We start from the raw sequence: 23,341 nt of genomic DNA on the forward strand, positions 1-23,341 counted from the left end.
CTCCAGGTCGAGCTGTTGTTCACCATCTTAGCTGTAGAGGGCAGCGTCACTGGCCCTCATGTGGGATCCGAACTGGGGCCCTGCTGCTCAGAGCTCGCGTCGCAAGCCAACTCTTAAGCAACGCACCACTCGGCCGGCCCGTGAAATTCTTTAAAGTCTTTTGGGGTGTACTATAGTCTGTTATGAAGCCAGGTGGTCACATAATTTTTCCTTGGACTTCTTTTCTTGCCTAGGTTTGTGCATCTACTCAAGAAATAAGTTTCAAAGTCGTTAAGAATGTGTGTGTGACATTGAGCCTTGATTCCTTCATCTGCCAAATGAGCACTACTTTTTGTGGTAGTATAGTCATAATACTTCTCTCTCAGAATTGTTCTGGGGAGTAAATGGATTTACATTTATATATAAAGTACTTAACACATGTCAAGCATATAGTAAATGCTTACTACTTCTGTTACTACTGCTAACAATAAAAATTATAGCAACAAAAGTTAAAAAGATATTGAAATGTGATGGATCCTGTCCATTGTGTCCAGCTGCAGAAATGCTCAGATTCTCTAGAGCCTGTTTTTCCTCAATTTCTGTTTTCCAGTTCCTTCAGTGATCCTTAAAGAGTGGTCTGCCTACAAAGGGAAGTCACCTCAAACCCCTGAGCTGGTGTCTGCACTGACATTTCGAGAATGGACTTGCCCAAACCTCAAGAAGCTCTGGCTAGGCAAAGCAGTTGAGGACAAGAACAGAAGGATGCGGGCCTTCCTGGCCTGTATGAAGTCAGACACACCCAGTATGCTCAACCCAGCTAATGTCCCCACCCATCTGCTGCTCATGTGCTGTGTACTCCGGTAAGCTGTGTGAAAGGGAGGTGGCCAGTTCATTTCTCTTTTACTTTTTGGGCATTTACTTTAATCAGGTGTTTTTACAGTATTTAGGGGTGGGGAGTCTTTTGTTTTACATTAGATTACAATTCAGAATCACTGAAATCGATTGCTGTAATAGTCTCCTTAATTTATGATCGCTGTTATCATCAGTGCATGTATGACTCGTCTTTTATATTTGGTTTTATATTTGGTTTTTATCTCCTTTGCTCTTTGTTCCTGATCCAGTTCCCTTCTCCTCTGTGTCCTTCTAAGTCATCTTCCATACATTTATTTAGACGTGTGTATCCATGCACAGTCTATAGTATCATTTGTATGTATATATTTTTTCCTTTTTTAACATGAAACGTATTTTGTGTTGTACATGTCATACTGTTTCTTACTTTTTTCACTCTGTGATTTTTGAGATCTATCCATATTTATATATGGTTCATTCCTCATGACTGCTGGATTATGTTCCAGCAAATAATATCAGTACAGTTGTCCCTTGAACAACACAGGTTTGAACTGTGCAGGTCCACTTATATGCTGATTTTTTTTTCAATAAATACTATAAATGTATTTTCTCTTATGATTTTCTTAATAATGTTTTTCCTCTAGTTTATTGTACAGTACAGTATATAACGCATATACAAAATATGTGTTAATCAACTGTTTATGTTATTGGTAAAGCTTCAGGTCAACAGTAGGCTATTAGTAGTTAAGTTTTTGAGAAGTTAAAAGTTATACACGGATTTTCAACTATGCAAGTGGTCACCTAACTCCTGTGTTGTTCACTGGTCAACTGTATTTTATTTATCAATTGATAGTTGTTTCCAGTTCTTGGATATTACAAACAATGCTGCAGGGAATTTCTTCATAGATATCTGTGTCTCTGTGTTCCTGTGTTAGTTTATCTAAAGTATATACTCAGAGTAGAATTCCTGAATCCTATAAAATATGCATATAAGCTTTTCACCAAATATTGCCAAATTGCTCTAGATTATATCTGTACTAATTTATAGTCCCCTGAACAATGCATAAGCAAAGGCTTAATTTGCTTTTCTTCGACTACAGACAAGGTTGACCTTCTATTTTATATATATTAGCCATTTGTTTTCTCGTTATCTGAGGTGCCTATTTATCTTGCACATTTTCTTTAAGGTTACTTGTTTTTCTTGCTAATTACTGAAGGTTCTTTTTTTTCAGTTGTGTGTTTATACACATACATATATAGCAAATATCTTTTCTATATCTGTGTGTGTATCACATATCTTATCCAGCCAGTCACAGTTTTTCAAAACTTTATGTACAAAATCATTGTTGAACAAAAGTGTTAAATATTCACCAGCCTTTTATTATTTCATACATACAGAAAAGCCAAAAAAATAGTATGGTAAACACCCATATGCCCACCACTTAGATTCTATAATTAATACTTTATAATATTTACTTTATCCTATATAACTATCCATCTCTAGCCATCCATTTATCCATCCTTTTTGATGCGTTTCCAAGTATATTACAGATATCAGTACACTTCATCCCTAACCAAGAAGTATTTAATTTTGGTTTTGTCAAACCCATCAAATTATATCTCTATAGTGTATGCTTTGGGGATCTTATTTGATAAAGTCTTTTCTACCCCTTGATCATAAAAATATTTTTCTACATTTTCGTATAGTTTTATGTCACCTTCCATATCAGGTGGGATCTGAACTGGGGCCCTGTGGCATCCCAAGCCAGTTCTTAAACCATTGCGCCACTCGGCCGGCCCCACATTTCTTTTTTTAAAAGATTTTTTTTAATTGGGGAATTGGGAACAGCCAAATTGCTGTGTTTTTTTGTTCTTCAGTCTAGTTGTGGAGGACGTTGCTTCACTGGCCCAAGTTGGCACCATCATTGCGCTCTTCCTGGGTGATGCAGATCAGTCGCCGGCTTCTGGACGGCCGCTCACTGTGGCTGCTGGCCACTCACGCTGGCTGCTGGCTACACATGGTAGCCCATGGCAACCCACTGCAGCAGGGGCTGCAGCCTACACCGTCGCCGGTGACTCACGGCAGCCCAGCTCCAGGTTGAGCCGTTGTTCAGCATCTTAGCTGTAGAGGGCAGTGTCACTGGCCCTCATATGTGGGATCTGAACCGGGGCCCTCTGGCGTCCCAAGCCAGCTCTTAACCAACGTGCCACTCGGCCGCCTCCTATATTTTTTAACAGACAGAATGGTACAATAATGTAGTTTTAAAGATTAACATAAAATCTGGTCAGAAATTTAAACTTCAACTTTAAAAGAAGATTAACTTATCCTAAATACTGCATTGCCCAGCACTCAGGTAAGCACTGGTGGAAATGCTGAACTGTGGCCTAATTGAGTACTGGAGTCTAAACTCCTAAATTGCTTCTACTAACTACATGTAAAAGAAAGTAAAGTAATGCTGGGGAAGTTGTGACTAAAACTTATGTTCGTGAAGCTCTTGGGCAGTTGGCCTAGAGAAATGAGAGTCTACTAGGATAGGTTGATACATTTTGAGGAAGGCAGAATCTTTACACATATAACAGTCACCATGAGAAGGGAAGGATAGTTTGGAACTCTGTCAGGCTTCTGGGGGGCGTGTGCGCAGATCTGTTCAATGTGGAGAGTCATGCACCATGGCTGTCTCTTTTCTAGCAAAGGTTAATTCAAATCTCAACCGTTTTCCAGAAAAAGAACATGTAATTTGGACAAGGTCACTCCTCTAGATCCATGGGTGACGTTGAGTCTCTTTTGAGAAACAATTTTATTAAGAAGCAGCAGATAATAGGGTATTTAAGTTAACCACGTGCCATCCTGATATATAAAGAGTAAAGACATATAAGAACTAGTTTTTGTTCACTTGACAGAATATTTCTAAAGTTCATTGGTAAAAGCAAATGAACAAGAATAGCTTGGAACCTTTTTTAAAAGAACAGTAAGAGGAGTCTTGGCTGAAACCAAAAAATACCAAAATGTATTATAAACTTATACTAAAATCATGTGACATTGGCACAGAAATTGACAGGTCAGTGTTTTAGAGCAGATAATACTGAATAAGACCCTAGACACATAACTTAAAATATACTAAAGGAAGCTTCACAATCAATGACAAATAAATGAATTTTTAAATAATTGTTGAGAAAATTGTATTTGGGGAGAAAACATCAAGTTAGAGCCTTTCCTCACATAAATTCCAGATGGATTGATTATAAAGATAAATGTAAAGAAAAAATATAAAAGGCAGGATAAAAACTAAGCAATGATTTAACTGACCTTGAGACAAGGAAGGGATTTTTAAAATGAAAATAAATAAAGAAGCCTCAAGCCCAAGGAGATAGAAAAAACAATGGCAAACAATCAGAGAAGGCAAACACTTCAGTTGCCCTGTGGCTGAAATACACCACACCAAAAATTTAATTGGGAGAGCTGGGCAATAGGCAGCCAAAAAGGGAGATAAACTCCCGTATAGTCTTGGGAATCTGGAGGGCTGTATACATATGCAGGGCTGCATACACACTCAGGAGAGAATGCAAAGAGTCCCCATTACATACTCATATGTGGCTGAACATGAGACCTGTACAAGGTCAAAGTTAAAAGCCAGCTTACAAACTGCCTGAATTTTTTTCTTTTAAGATTTTGTTGGGGAAGGGGAACAGTCAAGTTGTTGTCCTTCAATCTTATAGCTCAGCTCCAAGTCCAGTCGTCAACTGGCTGCTCATCGGCCGTTCGCGGCTGCTGAGCTCAAGGTGCCGTGTCCAATCTTAGGTGCAGGTGGGCATAGCCCACCATCCCATGCAGGAGTCAACCGGCAACATTGTTGTTAGGAGCACGTGCTCTCACCAGCTGAGCCACCCTGCCACCTGTTGGCAGCTCAGCTCAGGCGCAGCTCACTGGCCCATGTGGGAATCGAACTGGCGACCTGTTGCTCCAAGCTGGTGTTCTTAACCAACTTAGCCACTCGGCATGCCCCACAAACTGCCTGAATTTTTAATGTATGCCCCAACCTGACATAGATCCCCTTGGCAAAAATGGAAGCTTCATTGGCTCAAGATGTTTCTGCACAACCTTTGCCTAATCATTGGCTGAATAATAAGCTGTGCTGATCCAAGAGAGACTCCAAGGAAGCCAGGCTTAAAAATGCAAAGAAAAATTAAAAATTAAAATCTGAGCAGGGACATCAGTGGCCACATACTGAGGGAGAGACAGACTCAAATTTGGTCCAGGCATGTCACTAAACAAACAAAGAAAAAAGCAGCAGCAGTAGTAGTGAAAAGTCCAGAGTCGCTACAATATATTATCAAAGCTGTTCAGTGTCCAACAAAACTGTTCAATCTTCAAGAAAAAATTACAAGACTTGCAAGTGATGTAAGCCAGTCAAATATTGTACAATTGTACTTACACGAGGTATCTAGAGTAATCAAATTCAAAGATAGAAAGTAAAATGGTGGGAATTGGGAGTTAGTGTTTAATAGGTATGAGTTTCAGGTGGGGAAGAAGTTCTGGAGATGGTTGGTGATGGTGCACCATGTGAATGTACTTAATGCCACTGAACTATACACTTAAAAATTATTAAAGTGGTAAATATTATTTTATGTATATTTTACCATGAGAAAAAAGGAAGACAAGGGGTGGGACTTCCAGGAGGACACAGTAAGAAGGTAGGAAAAACCTCTCCCCAGCAGAATTACCATTTAACTAGTGGAAATCTTGTTAATCATTTAACCCTCCAACATATATAGCCAGGAAGACGGGCTTCTTCTCCTCAGCTCCCATGCTTGGGTTATGGTTTCATCTTGGGTATAGAATACTGCCATTTCTCATTGACCCCAGGACTGTGTCCCGTAGGCATGGTAGAGAGGATCACCCAGCCAACCTCTACTTAGGGCAGAAGCTCTTAACAGGGGCAGCATGCCTAGGATACTTAGGGTCCCAGTCATCCCCACCACAGCTCATGTGTAAGAAGGAGTTTCCACAACTGGGAGGAGGATCAAACCAAAAGGACCAGGGGCTGGGCCGGCTGAGTGGCACGTTGGTTAAGATTTGGTTTGGGATGCTAGCTCTGAGCATCAGGGCCCTGGTTCTGATCTCACATGTGACGCTGAACCCTCTACAACTAAGATGGTGTACAACAGCTTGACCTGGAACTGGGCTGCTGTGAGTCACCAGCAATGGGTAGGCTGCAGCCCCTGCTGCAGTGGGCTGCCATAGCTACCGTGAGTGGCCGGCAGCCAGTGTGAACTGCCAAGAGCCGCCGTGAGCAGCTGTCCAGTGGCCAGTGACCAATCTGCCTCACCCAGGAAGAGTGCAATGATCACAATACCAACATGGGTCAGTGAAGCAACATCCTCCACTACTAGACTGAAGAACAAAAGGACAGCAACTTGTTTATTCCTCTTCCCCGATTCCCCAGCGCTGTTCTCCTCCCCCAATTCCTCAATAAAATCTTTTTTTTTTTAATATTTTATTGGGGAATTGGGGGAAGGGAACAGAAAAGTTGCTGTTCTTTTGTTCTTCAGTCTAGCCGTGGAGGACATCACTTCACTGGCCCATGTTGGTATTGTCATTGCACTCTTACCGGGTGAGGCAGATCGGTCGCCAGCCACTGGACGGCACTCACAGCGGCCCTTGGCAGCTCACACCAGCTGCCGGCCACTCACAGTAGCTTACAGGAGCCCACTGCAGCCTACGCTGTCGCCGGCAACTCACGGCAGCCCAGCTCCAGGTCGAACTGTTGTTCACCATCTTAGCTGTAGAGGGAGCAGCATCACTGGACCTAATGTGCGATCCAAACCGGGGCCCTGCTGCTCAGAGCTGGCATCCCAAGCCAACTTGTAATGCGCCACTTGGCCAGCCCTCCCCAATAAAATATTTTATAAAAAAAGAACCAAGTAGATATTCTGGAGTTTGAAAATACAATAAACCGATATGAAAATTTTACAACCGTGGATCAACAGTAGATTTGATCTGGCAGAAGAAAGAAGCAGTAAATTTGAATACAGATTAATAGAGATTATGTGATCTGAAGAACAAAAGATACAAGAGTAATGAAAACTGAACAGAGCCTCAGAAATGTGTGACACCATTAAGTGCACGAACATAAATGTAATGGGACTAGCAAAAGGAGAGGAGAGAGAGAAAGGGATAGAAAAACTGTTTTAAAAATAATGATTAAAAACTCCCCAAATTTGATGACAAACATTAATCTATACCTCCAATAAACTTAATGAACTCCCAAATAGGATAAATATAAAAAGACATATCATAGTCAAAATGATCAAAGCCAAAGCCAAAGAGAGCATCTTGAATGCTGTAAGAAAAACATAACTCATCACATGCAAGGGAACCACAAAGATTTGATTTTCATCAGAAACAATGTAGACCGGAAAGTAGTGGAACAGCATAATGTGATGTGCTGAAATATAAAACTCTCAGTTGCTAATCTTATCTCCAGTAAAACTATGTTTCAAAAATGAAGGTGAAATAAAGGCATTCAAAGATAAAGAAAAACTGAGAGAATGTGTTGCTAGCAGAATTGCCTTTTCAGAAATCCTAAAGGAAGTTCTGTAGGCTGAAAGCAAGTGACAATAGACAGTAATTCAAATGCACATAAAAAAAACAACACCAATAAATTACGGTAATTATGTAGATAACTATAAAGGACAGAATAATTATATATTTCTTTTTTCTCTTAAAAAAGTATTTAAAAAGTAGTTATATCAAATGATGTGTATATACTTATATTGTTGACCCTATAACGTATAGAAATATATTTGACAATATGAACAAAAAGAAGGTGTATGGGAACAAAGATGTATTGGAGTAATAAAAAAAAATGACACCAAGTCGTTAATCTACAAGAAGAAAACCAGAAATAATTAGGTTTAATACAACAAAAACTATAAATATATACTTCCTCCCCTTTTCTCAGCTTCTTTAAAATAAATAAGATTATATAAGGTAATAATTACAACACAATATTCTTGGGTTTGTGTAGAGGTAACAACATGTATAGCAATAATACCACAAAAAAAAGGGGAGGAAATAGAGCTATATAAGAATAAAGTTTTGATATTTCACTGGAATGAAGTTAGTATATATTTCAAGGGAGATAATATTAAGATGTATATTATAAACCCTAGAGAAAATGACTAAAAATATAATTTAAAAATTATTACAGTAATTAGAATGTTACATTGGAAATGTGCACTTAAAAGAAGACAACGAAATAGAGTAACAAATAACACATTAGACATGTAAAAACAAAATGACAGATGCAAATCTACCATATCAGTAATAATATCAAATTCAAGCGAATTTAAAAGCATATTCAATTGTTAGATTATATAAGAAGAAAAAATTCAACTATATGCTGTCTACAGGAGACATACTTTAGATTCAAAGATACAAACAGTTTGAAAGTAAAAGGACAGAAAAAGATATACATACAAACAGCAACCATAAGATTACTGAAGTGGCTGTACTAATGCCAGACAAAATAAACATTAAGACAATTAAATGTTACTGGTGACAAGAAGGGACATTTTATAATGATAAAAGGGTCCATTCATCAGGGAGCTATGATAATTATAAATACATGAACTTAACAAAAGGGTCCAAAAATACATGAAGTGAAAGCTGATGGAAGTGAAGGGTAAAACAGGCAATTCAGTAGTAATTAGAGATTTCAATACCCCACTTTCAAAAATTGATAGAACTATGCAGAAGATCGACAGGGAAATAAAAGATATGATCTTATGTGTATAAAACTCTAAAGATTCCACCCAAAAAGCTGTTAGAACTAATAAATCAGCAAAATAGGCTAACAGACAATACACAAAAAATCAGTTGCTTTTCTATGCATGAAAAATAAAAAAATACCTGAAAAGGAAATTACAAAAACAATTCCATTTACCAAAGCATCAAAAAGAGTAAAATACTTAAGAATTAACTTCTCCAGGGAGGTGAAAGACTTATACAATGAAAACTGTAAAATGTTGCTAAGGAAATAAAGACAGAAATAAATGGAAACACATCCCATGTTCATGGATTTGAAGACTCTAATATAGTTAAAATATTGATACTACTCAAAGTGGTCTACAGATTCAATGCAATCCTTACTAAAATCCCAATAATGTTTTTTGGCAGAAATAGAAAAACCTATCCTAAAATTCATATGGAATCTCAAGGTACCTTGAATAGTGAAAACAATCTTGAAAAAGAAAAAACTGGAGGACTCACTTCATGATTTCAAAACTTACTACATAGCTATAGTTATCAAAAGTATGGTATTGGTATAAAGACAGATATATAAACCAATGGAATAGAATAGAGAGCCCAGAAATAAATCCTCATGTATGATTTTTGAGAAAGGTGCCAAGACCATTCAATGGGGACAGGAGAGTCTTTTCAGCAAATGGTGATAGGAAAACTGTATATCCACATGCAAAAGAATGAAGTTAGACTCTCACGTAACACCATATACAAGAATTAAAATGGATGAAGGACCTAAAGGTAAGATTTAAAACAATACAACTCTTAGAAGAAAACAGAACAAAAGCTTCATAACATTGGATTTGGCGATGATTTATTGGATATGACATCAAAAGAACAGGTAACAAGAAAAAATAGACAAACTGGATTTCATGAAAATTTAAAAAAATTGTGCATCAAAGAAACTATCTACAAAGTAAAAAGGCAACCCACAGAATGGGAGAGGATATTTGCAAATCATATATCTGATAAGGGATTAACATCCAGAATATGAACAGAACTTTTCTAAAATTCAAGAAGAAAAAAACAAGGCTGGCCGAGTGGTGCGTTGGAGTTGGCTTGGGACGGCAGCTCTGAGCAGCAGGGCCCCGGTTCAGATCTCACATTAGGGCCAGTGATACTGCGCCCTCTACAGCTAAGATGATGAACAACAGCTCGACCTGGAGCTGGTCTGCCGTGAGTCGCCAGCGATGGCGTAGGCTGCAGTGGGGCTGGCCAGCAGCAGCCGTGAGTGGCCATCCAATGGCTGGCGAGCGACTGCCTCACCCGGGGTGAAGCGACGTCCTCCACAACTAGACTGAAGAATAAAAGGACAGCAACTTGTCTGTTCCCCTCCCCCAATTCCCCAATAAAATCTTAAAAAGAAAAAAAAGCAAGAAGAAAAAAGCAAACCCAATTCAAATATGGGCAACGGACTTGAATAGACATTTCCCCAGAGAAGATATACGAATGGCAAATAAGCACATGAAAATATGCTCCGCATTACTAATCATTAGGGAAACGTAGAATGTTGCACACCTGAAACATGTTATAAACAAATGTCACCTCCTTTAAAAAAAACTACAGGGGTGGCCGGTTAGCTCAGTTCATTGGAGTATGGTGCTGATAACACCAAGGTTGCCAGTTCGATCCCTGCATGGGCCACTGTGAGCTGCGCCCCCCCCTTTAAATAATAATAAATAAATAAACTACAATGAGATACCCCCTCACACCCATTAGGATGGCCACTATCAAAAGATAAGAAAATAACAAATGTTGGTGAGGATGTGGTGAAATTGGAACCCTGTACACTGGTGGTGGGAATATAAAATTGTACAGCTGCTGTGGAAAACAGTATGGCAGTTTCTCACAAAAACTAAAAATAGAATTGTCATATGATCCAGCAATTCCACTATTGGGTATATACTCAAAAAAATTGAAAGCAGGGTCTTTTTTTTTTTTTAAAGATTTTTTTATTGGGTAATTGGGGGGATGGGAACAGTGATGGGGAATTGGGGGAAGGGGAACATACAAGTTGCTGTCGTTTTGTTCTTCAATCTAGTTGTGGAGGACGCTGCTTCACTGGCCCAAGTTGGCACCATCATTGCGCTCTTCCCTGGCGAGGCAGATCAGTCGCCGGCTTCTGGACGGCCGCTCACTGCGGCTGCTGGCCGCTCACGCTGGCTGCTGGCTGCTGGCTACATACAGTAGCCCATGGCAACCCACTGCCACAGGGACTGCAGCCTACGCCGTCGCCAGCGACTCAACGGCAGCCCAGCTCCAGGTTGAGCTGTTGTTCAGCATCTTAGCTTTGGAGGGCAGTGTCACTGGCCCTCATATGTGGGATCCGAACCGGGGCCCTCTGGCATCCAAAGCGAGTTCTTAACCATCGCGCCATTCGGCCGGCCCGAAAGCAGGGTCTTAAACAAATATTTGTATACCCATGCTCATAGCAGCATTATTCGCAATAGTTAAAATATGGAAGCAACTCAAGTGTCCATCACGTGAAGAATGGATACACAAAATGTGGTATATACATAAAATGGAATATTATTCAGCCTTAAAAAGAAGGAAATTCTGCAATATTGCCACAACATGGATGAACCTTGAGGACATTATGCTAAGTGAAGTCAGTCACAAAAAGACAAATACTGTATGATTCCACTATTATGAAGTACTTAGAGTAGTCAAATTCATAGAGACAGATATTATAATGGTAGTTGCCAGGGGTTGGGAGGAGGGGAGAATGGGGAATTATTGTGTGATCACTATAGAGTTTCAGTTTTACAAGATGAAAAAGTTATGGGGATAGATGATGGTGATGGTTGCACAACAATGTGAATGAATTTAATACCACTGAATTGTAGACTTACACGTGGTTAAGATGGTGAGTTTTATGTTATGTATATTTTACCACAGTTTATTAAAAGTACAAAACAAAGATAATTAGAACCGGTAAATGAGTTCAGCAAAGTCACAGGTTATAAGATCAATATACAAATATCAACTGTATTTTAATATACTTGTAATCAATATTCCAAAAATAAAATTAAGAAAAGAACTCCTTTTATAATAACATAAAAAAGAATGAAATACTTAGGTATAAATTTAACAAAAGAATTAGAAGACTTGTACATTGAAAACTACGGTTAAAGAAGATGTAAATAAATGGAAAGACATCCCTTGTTCATAAATGAAAAGATATAAGATTGTTAAGCTGGCATTACTCCCCAAATTGATCTATATATTTGTGGTACTCTAAAATCCCAGATGGCTTTTTTGCAGAAATTAACAAGCTGACATTAAAATTAATGTGTAAATGCAAGGGACTCAGAGTAGCCAAAACAATTTTGAAAAAAAGAAAGTTGTAGATTCATACTTCCCAATTTCAGAATTTACTAAAAAGCTACAGTAATCAAAACAGTGGTGTACTGGCATAAGGCTAGACATAAATTAATGGAGTACTATTGAGTGTCCAGAAATAAACCCTTCCATTTATGCTTGATTGATTTTTGACAAGGGTACCAAGACAATTCAATGGGGAAAGATTGGCTTTGCAACAAATACTTCTGCGATAATGACGTGCACAATGCAAGAATGAAGTTGAACCTCTACCTCACATCATACACAAAAATTAACTCAAAATGTATTATAGACCTAATTGTAAGCGCTCAAATTATAGAACTCTTAGAAGACAACAGGTGTAAATCTTTATGACTTGAGATTAGGCAATGGTTTCTTAAATGTGATGCCAAAAGCATAAGTGACAAAAAGGAAAATAAACTGGACTAGATCACAATTTAAAGCTTGTGTGCTGGAGACAATGCTGTGAAGAAAGTGAAAACACAATCCACTCACAGAATGGGAGAAAATATTTGCAAATTGTACGTCTGATTAGGGCCTAGTATCCAGAATATATAAAGAATTGTTAACAACTCAACAGTAAAAGATAAATAATTTAGTTTTTTAAATGGGCAAAAGATTTGAGTAGATATTTCTCCAAAGAAGATGTACAAGTGGCCAATAAGCACATGACAAGATGCTCAACATCACTAATCACTAGGGAAGTACAAATCAAAACTACAATGAGATACCAGTATACACCCATTAGGGTAGCTATAATAAAAAAGACAATAAATGTTGGTGAGGATATGGAGAAATTGGAGCACTGCTGGTGAGAACATAAAATGAAGACATATATCCACACAAAAACATGTTAAGGAATATTCATAATAGCCAAAAAGTGGAAACAACTCAAATGTCCATCAGCTAATGAATAGGTTGACAAAATGTGGCATAGTCATACAACAGAGTATTATTCAGCTATAAAAAGGAGTTAATTATTGACTCATGCTGCAACATGAATGAACCCTGAAAAACATTAGGCTAAGTGAAAGACACCAGTCACAAAAGGACAGATATGGTTATATTTATATGAATTGTTCAGAATAGGCAAAGTCCATAGATTTCTTATTGCCAGGGGTTTGTGGGATGTGTGAACGTAGAGTGATTGCTAATGGATACTAGTTTTTTTTTATAGGGGGGTGTGATTTAAATGTTCTGGAATTAGATAGTGGTTGATGGTTGCACAGTCAGTCCTGTGAATGTACTAAACAAAAAATTGAATTATATACTTTTTATATATGAATTGTACGGTATGTTAATTTTATCTCAGTAAAGCTGTAAAGTAGAAAGGAAAGTAAAATAGATTCCCAGATAACCAAAGATTAAGAGAATTTATTGCTACCAATTTGCCTTAGAAGAACTATGAAATGATGTCCTTCAGAATGAAAGGAGTTATCACTAAATGAATAATGACCACCTGTAAAGGTAATTAAACAGGCAAATATAAAAAGTGGCATAAATATATTTTTGTCATTTATTTACTTAACTAATTAAAATGAAAATTGCGTATATCAATTATAAAATTGTGTGTTGGATTTAGAATAAAGGTATAATATACATGACAATAATAGCACAATGGAGGGAAGAAAGAAGAGAACTATAGTGCAACAGAGTTTATACATGCTACTGGAATTATTTAGTATTAATTTGAAGTAGTGTGTAAGTTAAGATGTATATTGTAATCCATAGAGCAGCCATTATGAAAATAACTAAAAATATAATTAAAACCCAACAAAAGAATTAAAATACTTCACTGGAGAACATCTTTTTAACCCAATAGAAGGAAGGAAAACAGGAACAAACATAAAAGCAAAAAAAGGTATGAAGCCTATAACAACTGCATCAAATGTAAATAGATTGAACACTATGAAAAGCATGAGATATTTGCAAGAGTTATACTTTAGATTCAAAGATACAAATAGGTTGAAAGGAAAAGAATAGAAAAATGTATCATGCAAACAATAACCATATGAGAACTGAAATGCCTATACTAATACTAATACCAGACAAAATAGACTTTAAGACAAGTAAATGCTACTATAGACAAATAATAACATTTTATAGTGATAAAAGGGTCAATTTATCAGTAAGATATACCAATTATAAACACGTACTCCTATTAGCAGTACCCCAAAATACATGAAGCAAAAACTGATAGAATTTAAGAGCAAAGTAGACATTTCAACAATAATAGTTGAAAACTTCAATACACTATTCTCAATAATGGATAGAACAACTAGACAGAAGGTCAGCCAAAATATGGAAGACTCGAGCAACATTGTCAACCAACTTGACCTAACTTGGTAAAAATGATGAATTTAGATCCTTCACACTATATACAAAAATTATTCAAAATGGATCACAGACCAAAATGAAACAGTTAAAACTGTGAGACTTATGGGAGAAAATTTTCATGATTTGAGGTTAGGTGAAGTTTTCTTACATATAATAGCCAAAGCACAGTCCACTAAATAAAGGAACATGGATTTCATCAAAATAAAAAACTTGTGTACTTCAAAAGCCACCATTAAAAAACTGAAAAGATAAGCCACAGACTGGAGGGAATATATTCAAATCATATATCTGATAAAGGACTTGAATTCAGAATATACAAAGAACTCTTGCAACTAATAGGAAAGCAAATAACCCAATTTAAAAATAAGTAAAAGATGTGGATGGACATTTCACCAAAGTAGATAGAGGATTGGAATATAAGCACATGAAAAGATTTTCAACTTCAGTAATAATTGGGGAAATGCAAGTTTAAACCACAATGAAATAAACCACTTGACTCAGTTAAAACGATTATAATAAAAAAGTTAGATGATGACAAATATAGGTCAGGCTGTGGAACTTAAAGTGGTACAGCTACTTTGGAGATTAGTTTGGCATTTTCTTAAAAGGTTCAACATAAATATATGACGATTTATTTCACTCTTTAGGTATCTACGCAAGAGCATTAAAAATATATGTCCACACAAAGACTTGCACATGAATGTTCATAGAAGCATTATTCGTAATAGTCAAAAAGTGGCAATAACTCAAATATCTATCAACTGGTAGATAGATATAAACATGTGGTATGTCTATCAGTGAAGTATTAAAATCAAACAATCTACTGATGCATGCCAGAACATGAATCAATCTGAAAATCATTATGCTAAATGGTGATAAAAGAAATCAAAGAGTTTATGGACTAGAAGGCTTACGATAGTGAATTTGTCATTTCTCCTCAAATTGATCTGTATGTTTAACGCAATTCTTGTAGGCTTAATGCAAGTTTTTTTGTGGACATAGACAAACTTATTCTAAAATTTATATAGACAGGCACAGACTCTTACAATAGCTAAAACAATCTTGAAAAAGAAAGTGTAGGATCCAACTTTTACCTAACATTAAGGCTTAGGATGTAGCTAAAGAAATCAAGACAGTGGGAGTATTTGCTATGGGATAAATGTGTAGGTCAATGGAACAAAATAAAGAACCCAGAAATAGAACCACACAAATATGCTCAACTGATTTTTGACAAAGTTTCAGCAACAATTCAGTGGAGAAAGGATGGCCTTTACAACAAATGGTTCTGCAGCAACTGGACATTCATAGGCCAAAAAAATGAAACTTGACTTAAACCTTACACCCTATACAAATGAACTCAAAATGGGTCATAGACTTAAATATAACATTATACAACTTTTAGGAAAAAATAGAAAATCTTCAGGAGCTATAGCTAGGCAAAGAATTCTTAGTCCTGTCACCAAAAGCACAGTCCATGAAAGGAAAAGTCAACAAATTGCGCCTCGTTGGAACTAAAAACTTGCCTGTCGGGCTGGCCAAGTGGCGCGTTGGTTAGGAGTTGGCTTGGGACATCAGCTCTGAGCAGCAGGGCCCCAGTTCGGATCCCACATGAGGGCCAGTGACGCTGCACCCTCTACAGCTAAGATGGTGAACAATGCCTTGACCTGGAGCTGGGCTGCCATCATCAGGCGACGGGGTAGGCTGCAGTGGGGCTGGCCAGCAGCTGGTGTGAGCTTTCATGAGTGGCCGACCAGTGTTCAGCGACCGATCTGCCTCAGCCGGGAAGAGCACAATGATAATACCAACCTGGGCCAGTGAAGCGATGTCCCCCACAACTAGACTGAAGAACAAAAGGACAGCAACTTGTCTGTTCCCCTTCCCTGATTCCCCAGTGCTGTTCCCCTCCCCCAATTCCTCAATAAAATCTTAAAGCCAAAAAACAAACAGCTTTTGCCCATTGAAAACACATATAAAGAGGATGAAAAGACAAGCTACAATCTAGAAGAAAAGGTTAGGAAACCACATATCCAACAAAAGACTAGTATATAGAATATATAGAGCTCTCAAAACTGAACAGTAAGGGCCAGCCGAGTGGTGTGTTGGCTAAGGGCTGGCTTGGGACGCCAGATGGCGCCGGTTCAGATCCCACATATGAGGGCCAGTGACACTGCCCTCTACAGCTAAGAAGCTGAACAACAGCTCAACTTGAAGCTGGGCTGCTGTGAGTCGCCGGTGATGGTGTAGGCTGCAGCCCCTGCTGCAGTAGGTTGCCATGGGCTACCGTGTATAGCCAGCAGCCAGCGTGAGCGGCCAGCAGCTACCGTGAGCGGCTGTCCAGAAGCCGGCGACTGATCTGCCTCACCTGGGAAGAACGCAATGATGGTGCCAACTTGGGCCAGTGAAGCAACGTCCTCCACAACTAGACTGAAGAACAAAAGGACAGCAACTTGTCTGCTCCCCTTCCCCAATTCCCCAGCGCTGTTCCCATTCCCCAATTCCCCAATAAAAATCTTTAAAAAAAACAACAGTAAAAAACAAACAATCCAATTAGTAAAAGGGCAAAAAACATAAACAGACTGAAGAGGATATGCAATGGCAAATTAACACATGAAAAGATGTTCAAGTTATATCAAGGAAAGAAGCCAGACACAAAAGACCACACATGATGTTATTCCATTTATATGAAGTGCCCAAAAAGGTAAATCTATAGAGATACCTCTAAAAGTAGATTAGTGGTTGCCTTGGAGTGGGAATGGGGAGTGACTACCCATGGGCATGACGGATCTTTTTGGGGCAGTGCAAATATTCTAAAACTCAATTGTGGTGATAGTTGTATAATTATAAATTTACTAAAAATCATTAAATTGTACAGTTAACTGGATGAGTTTTATGGTATGTAAAAGTTCATTTTAAAAATTGAGTAATGTTAAAGAAAGAAGAAAGACTTGAGGCACTCTGCCTCCAAAAAGGAAGACTTAAAAAGATCAGTAACTATGAATGGATCTGTATGCCGCAATACATGAAATTAAAAGACAAATAATAAATTGGGAAACTATTTGCAAGTTAGGACAGAAATTATGTCAATATTCTCAATATATAACGGCTTTTAAATGCTGGCACTGCGAAACAAAATTGGGTAAATGACAGTCATCAGATTCATTTGTTTACAAGAAATTACAAATGCTCTGGCTATTTTATTGTAAAGATACAACAGGTGTCTCAGTTATCCAAGATATGAAAGAAAAGTGCTGCACACAGGGAATGATGCTGGAAAGGCCGGAACCGAGACTGCTACTCTCATAGCCTGTGTAGCTCTTTTTTCCACTTGTCTGTTTCACCAAACTCTGAATCTCTTACCTCAAATTCTCAAGACTCTGGCAAGCCATGGATTAATTTTACTTGGATCAGCTGTGTGCCCTATGTCCAAATAGCTGTTACTATTATAAAGATGGGGCTTTAAATTATCTGAGGTGTAGGTGTAGACAGAACAAGCAAATTAACTGATATGTCTATGATAGACATAGACCAGTCAGAAGTAAATAAGTATGTGGAAAAAATATACAACCTTACCATTAGCAATCAAAGAGACAGAAATTTAAATAGCAAGAGATATTTTTGCCCATTAAGACATCAAAGATTAGTGATAATCTGTGCTGACACACTGTTGGGAGGTAGGACAAACTGGTCTGGAAAACAGTTTTGTAAACTTATATGATGAATATGCAGTTATTAAAAATCAAGAGTGCAAGCTCTGAACAACAGCGGTTCGAGGCCCAGCCTGAGCTGAGCTGCCACCGAGCTGCCAACAGGTGGCAGGATGGCTCAGCTAAAAAAAAACCCATGTTTTTGAAAAGTGATGAATGAAAAGTTCTTATAGTATAATGTTGAGTGGAAAACAAGATGCAACTCTCGATATATACAATATTTGTAGTATGAAAAAAGAGAAAAAAAATGAAATTTGAGTTGCTAGGAAGAAAGAAGCCAAAACCAAAACAATCACGACCATGGTTATGTCTGAATGATGAGTATAAATTATTTTAATTTTGTTTTTCATTTTTGTTATACTTTTCTTTGCTTTTTTTACATTTTCTGAATGAGAATGAACTTGAACTTTTGTAATCAGAGTAAAAGTCTAAATGGGCTTCTGGTCAAGATGACTCAGTAGGTAAATGCTGTACTTACCTTTGTCATGACCACATCAAAATTACAGCTAAACTACAAAACAACCAGAGTTGAGAGTCGTCTAAAATTTTGCTGAACTGAAGCCCTACAACTAAGGACATGCAGAAGAAGCCTCGAGACTGGTAAGAGGCACAGAGATTCAAGACGGGCTGGTCCCACAGCTCCTTGTGACCCTCAAAAATTGGGAGAGAGATGTCGGCTGCAGAGGTTCCCTCAGAGGAGCGAGGGGTCCCAGCCCTTCCCCAGCCCCAGGTTCCAGTGCTGGGGAGAAAAGTCCCCATAATTTCTGGTTGTGAAAATCAACGGAGATTGTGACTTGAGTGAGACAGAGAGTGGAGGGAGTTCCAGGAACTACTCTAAATGGGACGGCGCATGGACTTACCACCAGAACCACTGACTGAGTTCCAGCACTGGGTCAGCGGCTGGAGAGGTGGCAGGGACATGTGGAGAACTGAGCTGTCTGGCTTGAGGACAGGGGTGAAAGGGGCAGCTTTCTCCTGGAAGGAAGAACTGGCGGAAGCCATTGTTTCTTTGATGAGCCCTCCCCGTTCCCAGTGTGCAGACACAGGTGGCTGCCATACCTGAGTCTCTATCACCATACCACTCATTTAACATGCATTCGTGATTCGAGAACCCGCCCTGCCCAACTTTGGGGCACACCCAAGCAGCATCCAGTAGCTTTTTCGTACAAACTGCCTGCATTGGCTCATTCTGTAGCCTTACCTAGTATCTCTCAAAGGTTTGTAAAACCCAGACAAGCAGCATCTAGCTTGAGCGTGTCTTGTACCTCTGGCTGAGCATCCCTAAGCTCAGCACTAGCGGCATACAGCGTTGGTTTGTGGCTTGGCCTCTCAAGGCGCTTCCAAGCACAGCACGAGTGGCAGCCATCTGCAGATTTCTTTGTGGCACCTGCCAGGTGGCTCCAGGTCAGGCACGAGCTGTGGCTGAACTTGATCTGCAGTAGGTCCTCTGCCAGGTGGCCCTGGGGCTGGTGCCCCCAGGAGCCAGCTTTGAAACAAACTGGAGCATCACCCAGCCACCACGACACACCCAAGGGGCAAATTGGGCAGGCCCCAGAGTCCTGCTGAGGCAGATCCTACTCTGTAGGGTCAGCCCCTGCACCACAACTCCTCCACTGTAGTCAAGGCCAGTCCTCACAACCAGTGAGACCAAGGGTCAATCCCCCCCATTTATGTGCAAATAGCAACCAAGTCTCAACTACAAGAGTGCACACAGAACCCACACAAGGGACACAACCTGGAGTGCATGGCTCAAGTGACCAGGAAGGTTGTGCCACTGAGCCCCACAGCACACATACGACATAAGGCCACTTTTACTAAGACTGGGAGCCATAGCAGCACTACATAATGCATAGAAACAAACACAGGGAGGCAGCCAAAATGGGGAGACAAAGAAACATCCCAAATAAAAGAACAAAACAATGCTCCAGAAAAAGAACTAAACAAAATGGAGATAATTAATCTACCACACACAGAGTTCCAAATACTGGTTATAAGGATGCTCAGTGATCCCAGGAAGAACTTCAACAAAGAGATAGGAAACATAAAAATTGAGATAGAAAACATAAGCACACATCAGAAATAAGGAGTACAATAACTGAAATGAAGAAAACAGGGAATCAACAGATTAGATGAAGCAGAGGATCAAATCAGCAATTTAGAAGATAATGTAGCTGAATACACCCAATCAGAACACCTAAAAGAAAAAAGAACACTCAAAATTGAGAGGTGTTTAAGGGGACTCTGGGACAACCTCAAGCATACAAACATTCACATTAAAGGGGTAACAGAAGGAGAAGAGAGAGAGCAAGGAATTAAAAACCAATTTGAAGAAATAATGACAGAAAATGTACCTAACCTGGCGCAGGAAATAGATATACAAACCCAGGAAGTGCAGAGTCACAAACAAATTAACCCAAACAGGCCCACACCAAGACACATCATAATAAAAATTTCAAAGGTTAAGGACATAGAATCCTAAAAGCAGCAAGAGAAAAGCAGTTATTACCTACAAAGGAGCTCCCATAAGACTTATCAGCTGATTTCTCAACAGAAACTTTGCAAGCCAGAAGGGATTGGCACAAAAGACTCAATGTGATGAAAAGCAAGAATGTATATCCAAGACTACCCAGCAAGGCTATCATTTAGAATCAAATGACAGATAACGAACTTCCCAGACAAGTAAAATCTGAAGGAGTTCATCCCCACCAAACCAGTATTACAAGGAATATTAGAGGGACTTCTTTAATACAAATATATATATGAATAATAAAATGGCAATAACTACATACCTATCAGCAATTACTTTCAATTGAAATGGATTTAATACTCCAGTCAAAAGATAGGGGAGCTGAATGGATAAGAAAAGAAGACCCTTACGTATGCTGCATACAGGAGACTCATTTCAGATTGAAGGACACACAGACTGAAATTATAGGGATGGAAAAAGATATTTCATGAAAATGGAAACAAACAAATAAGCTGGGGTAACAATACTTATACCAGTCAAAACAGACTTTAAAACAAAGACTATAGCAAGAGACAAAGAAGGACCTAGCACTCCCACTTCTGGGTTTTTATCTGAACAAACCCAAAATGCTACTTTGAAGGGACATGCTCATCCATATGTTTATTGCAGCAATATTTATATAAGCCAAGATATAAAGGCAACCTGGGTGTCCATGAATGTATGAATGGATAAAGAAGAGGTGGTATATAGATACAATGGAATATTACTCAGCTGTAAAAAGGAATGAAATGTTGCCATCTGTGACAGCATGGGTGGACCTAGAGGGTATTGTGCTGGGCGTAGTAAGCGAGACAGCAAAAGACAAATGTCATATGATTTCACTTATAAGTGGAATCTAAAGAACAGAATAAGTAAATGAAACAGAAACGAACTATTAATCATAGATTCAGAGAACATTTTGATGGACGCCAGAGTGGAGGGAGTTGGGCATAGGTGAAAAGGGGAAGGGATTAAAAAGTACAAATTAGTTACGCAGTAGTCATGAGGATGTAAGGTATAGCATAAGGAATATAGTCAATAATGTAATAACTGTGTATGGTTTCAAATGGGTACTAGATCTACTGGGCTGATAGATGGGAAGGGAGTTGGGGGCAGAGTAAAAATGGTGACGGGATTAAGAAATACAAATTGGTAGTTACAAAATAGTCATGAGGATGTAAAGTCTAGGAAATATAATCAATAATATGGTATTATAAAAACTGTATCGTGCCAGGTGAATACTAGTCAAGGGGATCACTTTGTAAATTATATAAATGTCTAACCACTATGCTGTACACCTGAAACTAATATAAAATAATACTGAATGTCAACTCTAATTGATAAATTAAAAAGGGGGTGGAAGATAAAGATGAATAAGAGGTTCAAAGTTTTAGACATAAAATATATAAGTATGTAATATATAGCATAGAAATATCAATAATATTGTGATAGCATGGTACAGTGTCAGATGTTTGCTGGAGTTATCATGGTGATCACTTATTTAGCATAGGAAGTATAATCAATAATACGATAATAACTATGGATAATGCCAGGTGGGTACTGTTGAATAACTATGATATACACCTGAAACTAACATAATATTGTATGTTAGCTATATTTTAATAAAAATATTTAAAAAATTAAAAGAAGAGTAAAAGGGGAGACTACCAAATATTAAAACATATTTAAAATTTAAGTCAGTATGTCACTGGCATGAGAAATAAACATAGAATAAATAGAGTAGGAATAGATCCTTGTAAGTGAGAATTTAATATATGTATGAGGGTTTCACCAAATAGTAAAGGAAGGATTGTACCTTTACGTGGCTCAGTTACAAATGGTAATCAATTTTGCTGCTGTACCAGGTAGTATGCTAAGTGCTTTTACATGCATTTTGTCCTCATTACAACCTTCTGAGATATAGGCAGTATTATCCCTATTTTAGAGATGAGTGAGCTAAAGCCCCTAGAGGTTAAGGCATTTGCCCAGAGTCACACAGAAAAGAATTCATGGAATCCAGATTGAAATCAAGTATGTCAGACTCCAAGCCTGTATTCTTTGCTACTATTTTCTATGTATGTAAGTTCCTGCCAAGGTATCTAGAATACAAGAAGAATTTAGTAAATGTTGTTCCTATGAGTAACTTGTTTGCTGCATATATTATAATGTAATATACAATTCTTGAATATAGTATGTATAATAATGTACATACTAATAGTAATAATAAAGAGATCATCTTGTCATTGAGATTGAGGAACTTCCTTGGGAAGTTAGTAATGCTGTAAAAATCCCCCAATGGAATCATATAATTCAAGAAACAGCATATGATAAGCATCACTAAATATTGGTTGATTTAATAATCATTATTTCCTTCTGTCTCATTTATGAGCCTCTCACTGCTCTGACTCCTTGGACCCTACACACTCTGTCTCATAATTAATTCAAGGCTGATAAAAGAGCAGTGCTGGCTAAAAGATGGAGCTAGCATTTCCTTTTAAATATCCTGGTATTGACTCATTTGTTCAGCAGACACTTATTGTGTACCCGTTCTGCCATGCACCATATTAAGGTTAGGAAGACATGAACATTGTAAATTAACATTAAAGTGTAATATGGCCTCAGGGATAGAAAAAGATAGTCCAAGGAATACAATCAATAACGTTGTAAGCATTTCTTAGGGAGCCAGATGGACCAATGCCTTTTTGGGGAGTCCACTTCATAGTTGATGTGGAGGCCTTACCAACGCATTGTATTTCTGAAACTGATGTTGAATAACACTGTATGTCAACTATAATTATATATACATATAACCTCGGGACA

The 23,341-nt window shown here is 38.3% G+C and overlaps 1 protein-coding gene across 2 annotated transcripts in view; it reads left to right on the plus strand.

Annotated features, from left to right (window-relative positions):
• The window catches only part of LOC109396381 (constitutive coactivator of PPAR-gamma-like protein 2), a 226,141-nt gene that overhangs the window by 184,646 nt on the left and 18,154 nt on the right, over positions 1–23,341 (plus strand). For both annotated transcript variants that reach the window (XM_019668137.1, XM_019668139.1), the window contains one exon: positions 590–839. In XM_019668137.1, the coding sequence (XP_019523682.1) occupies positions 590–839 (250 nt within the window). The remainder of the gene's footprint in view (positions 1–589; positions 840–23,341) is intronic.

The sequence above is a fragment of the Hipposideros armiger genome, unplaced genomic scaffold, assembly GCF_001890085.2.
Source record: "Hipposideros armiger isolate ML-2016 unplaced genomic scaffold, ASM189008v1 scaffold_518, whole genome shotgun sequence".
NCBI lineage: Eukaryota > Metazoa > Chordata > Mammalia > Chiroptera > Hipposideridae > Hipposideros > Hipposideros armiger.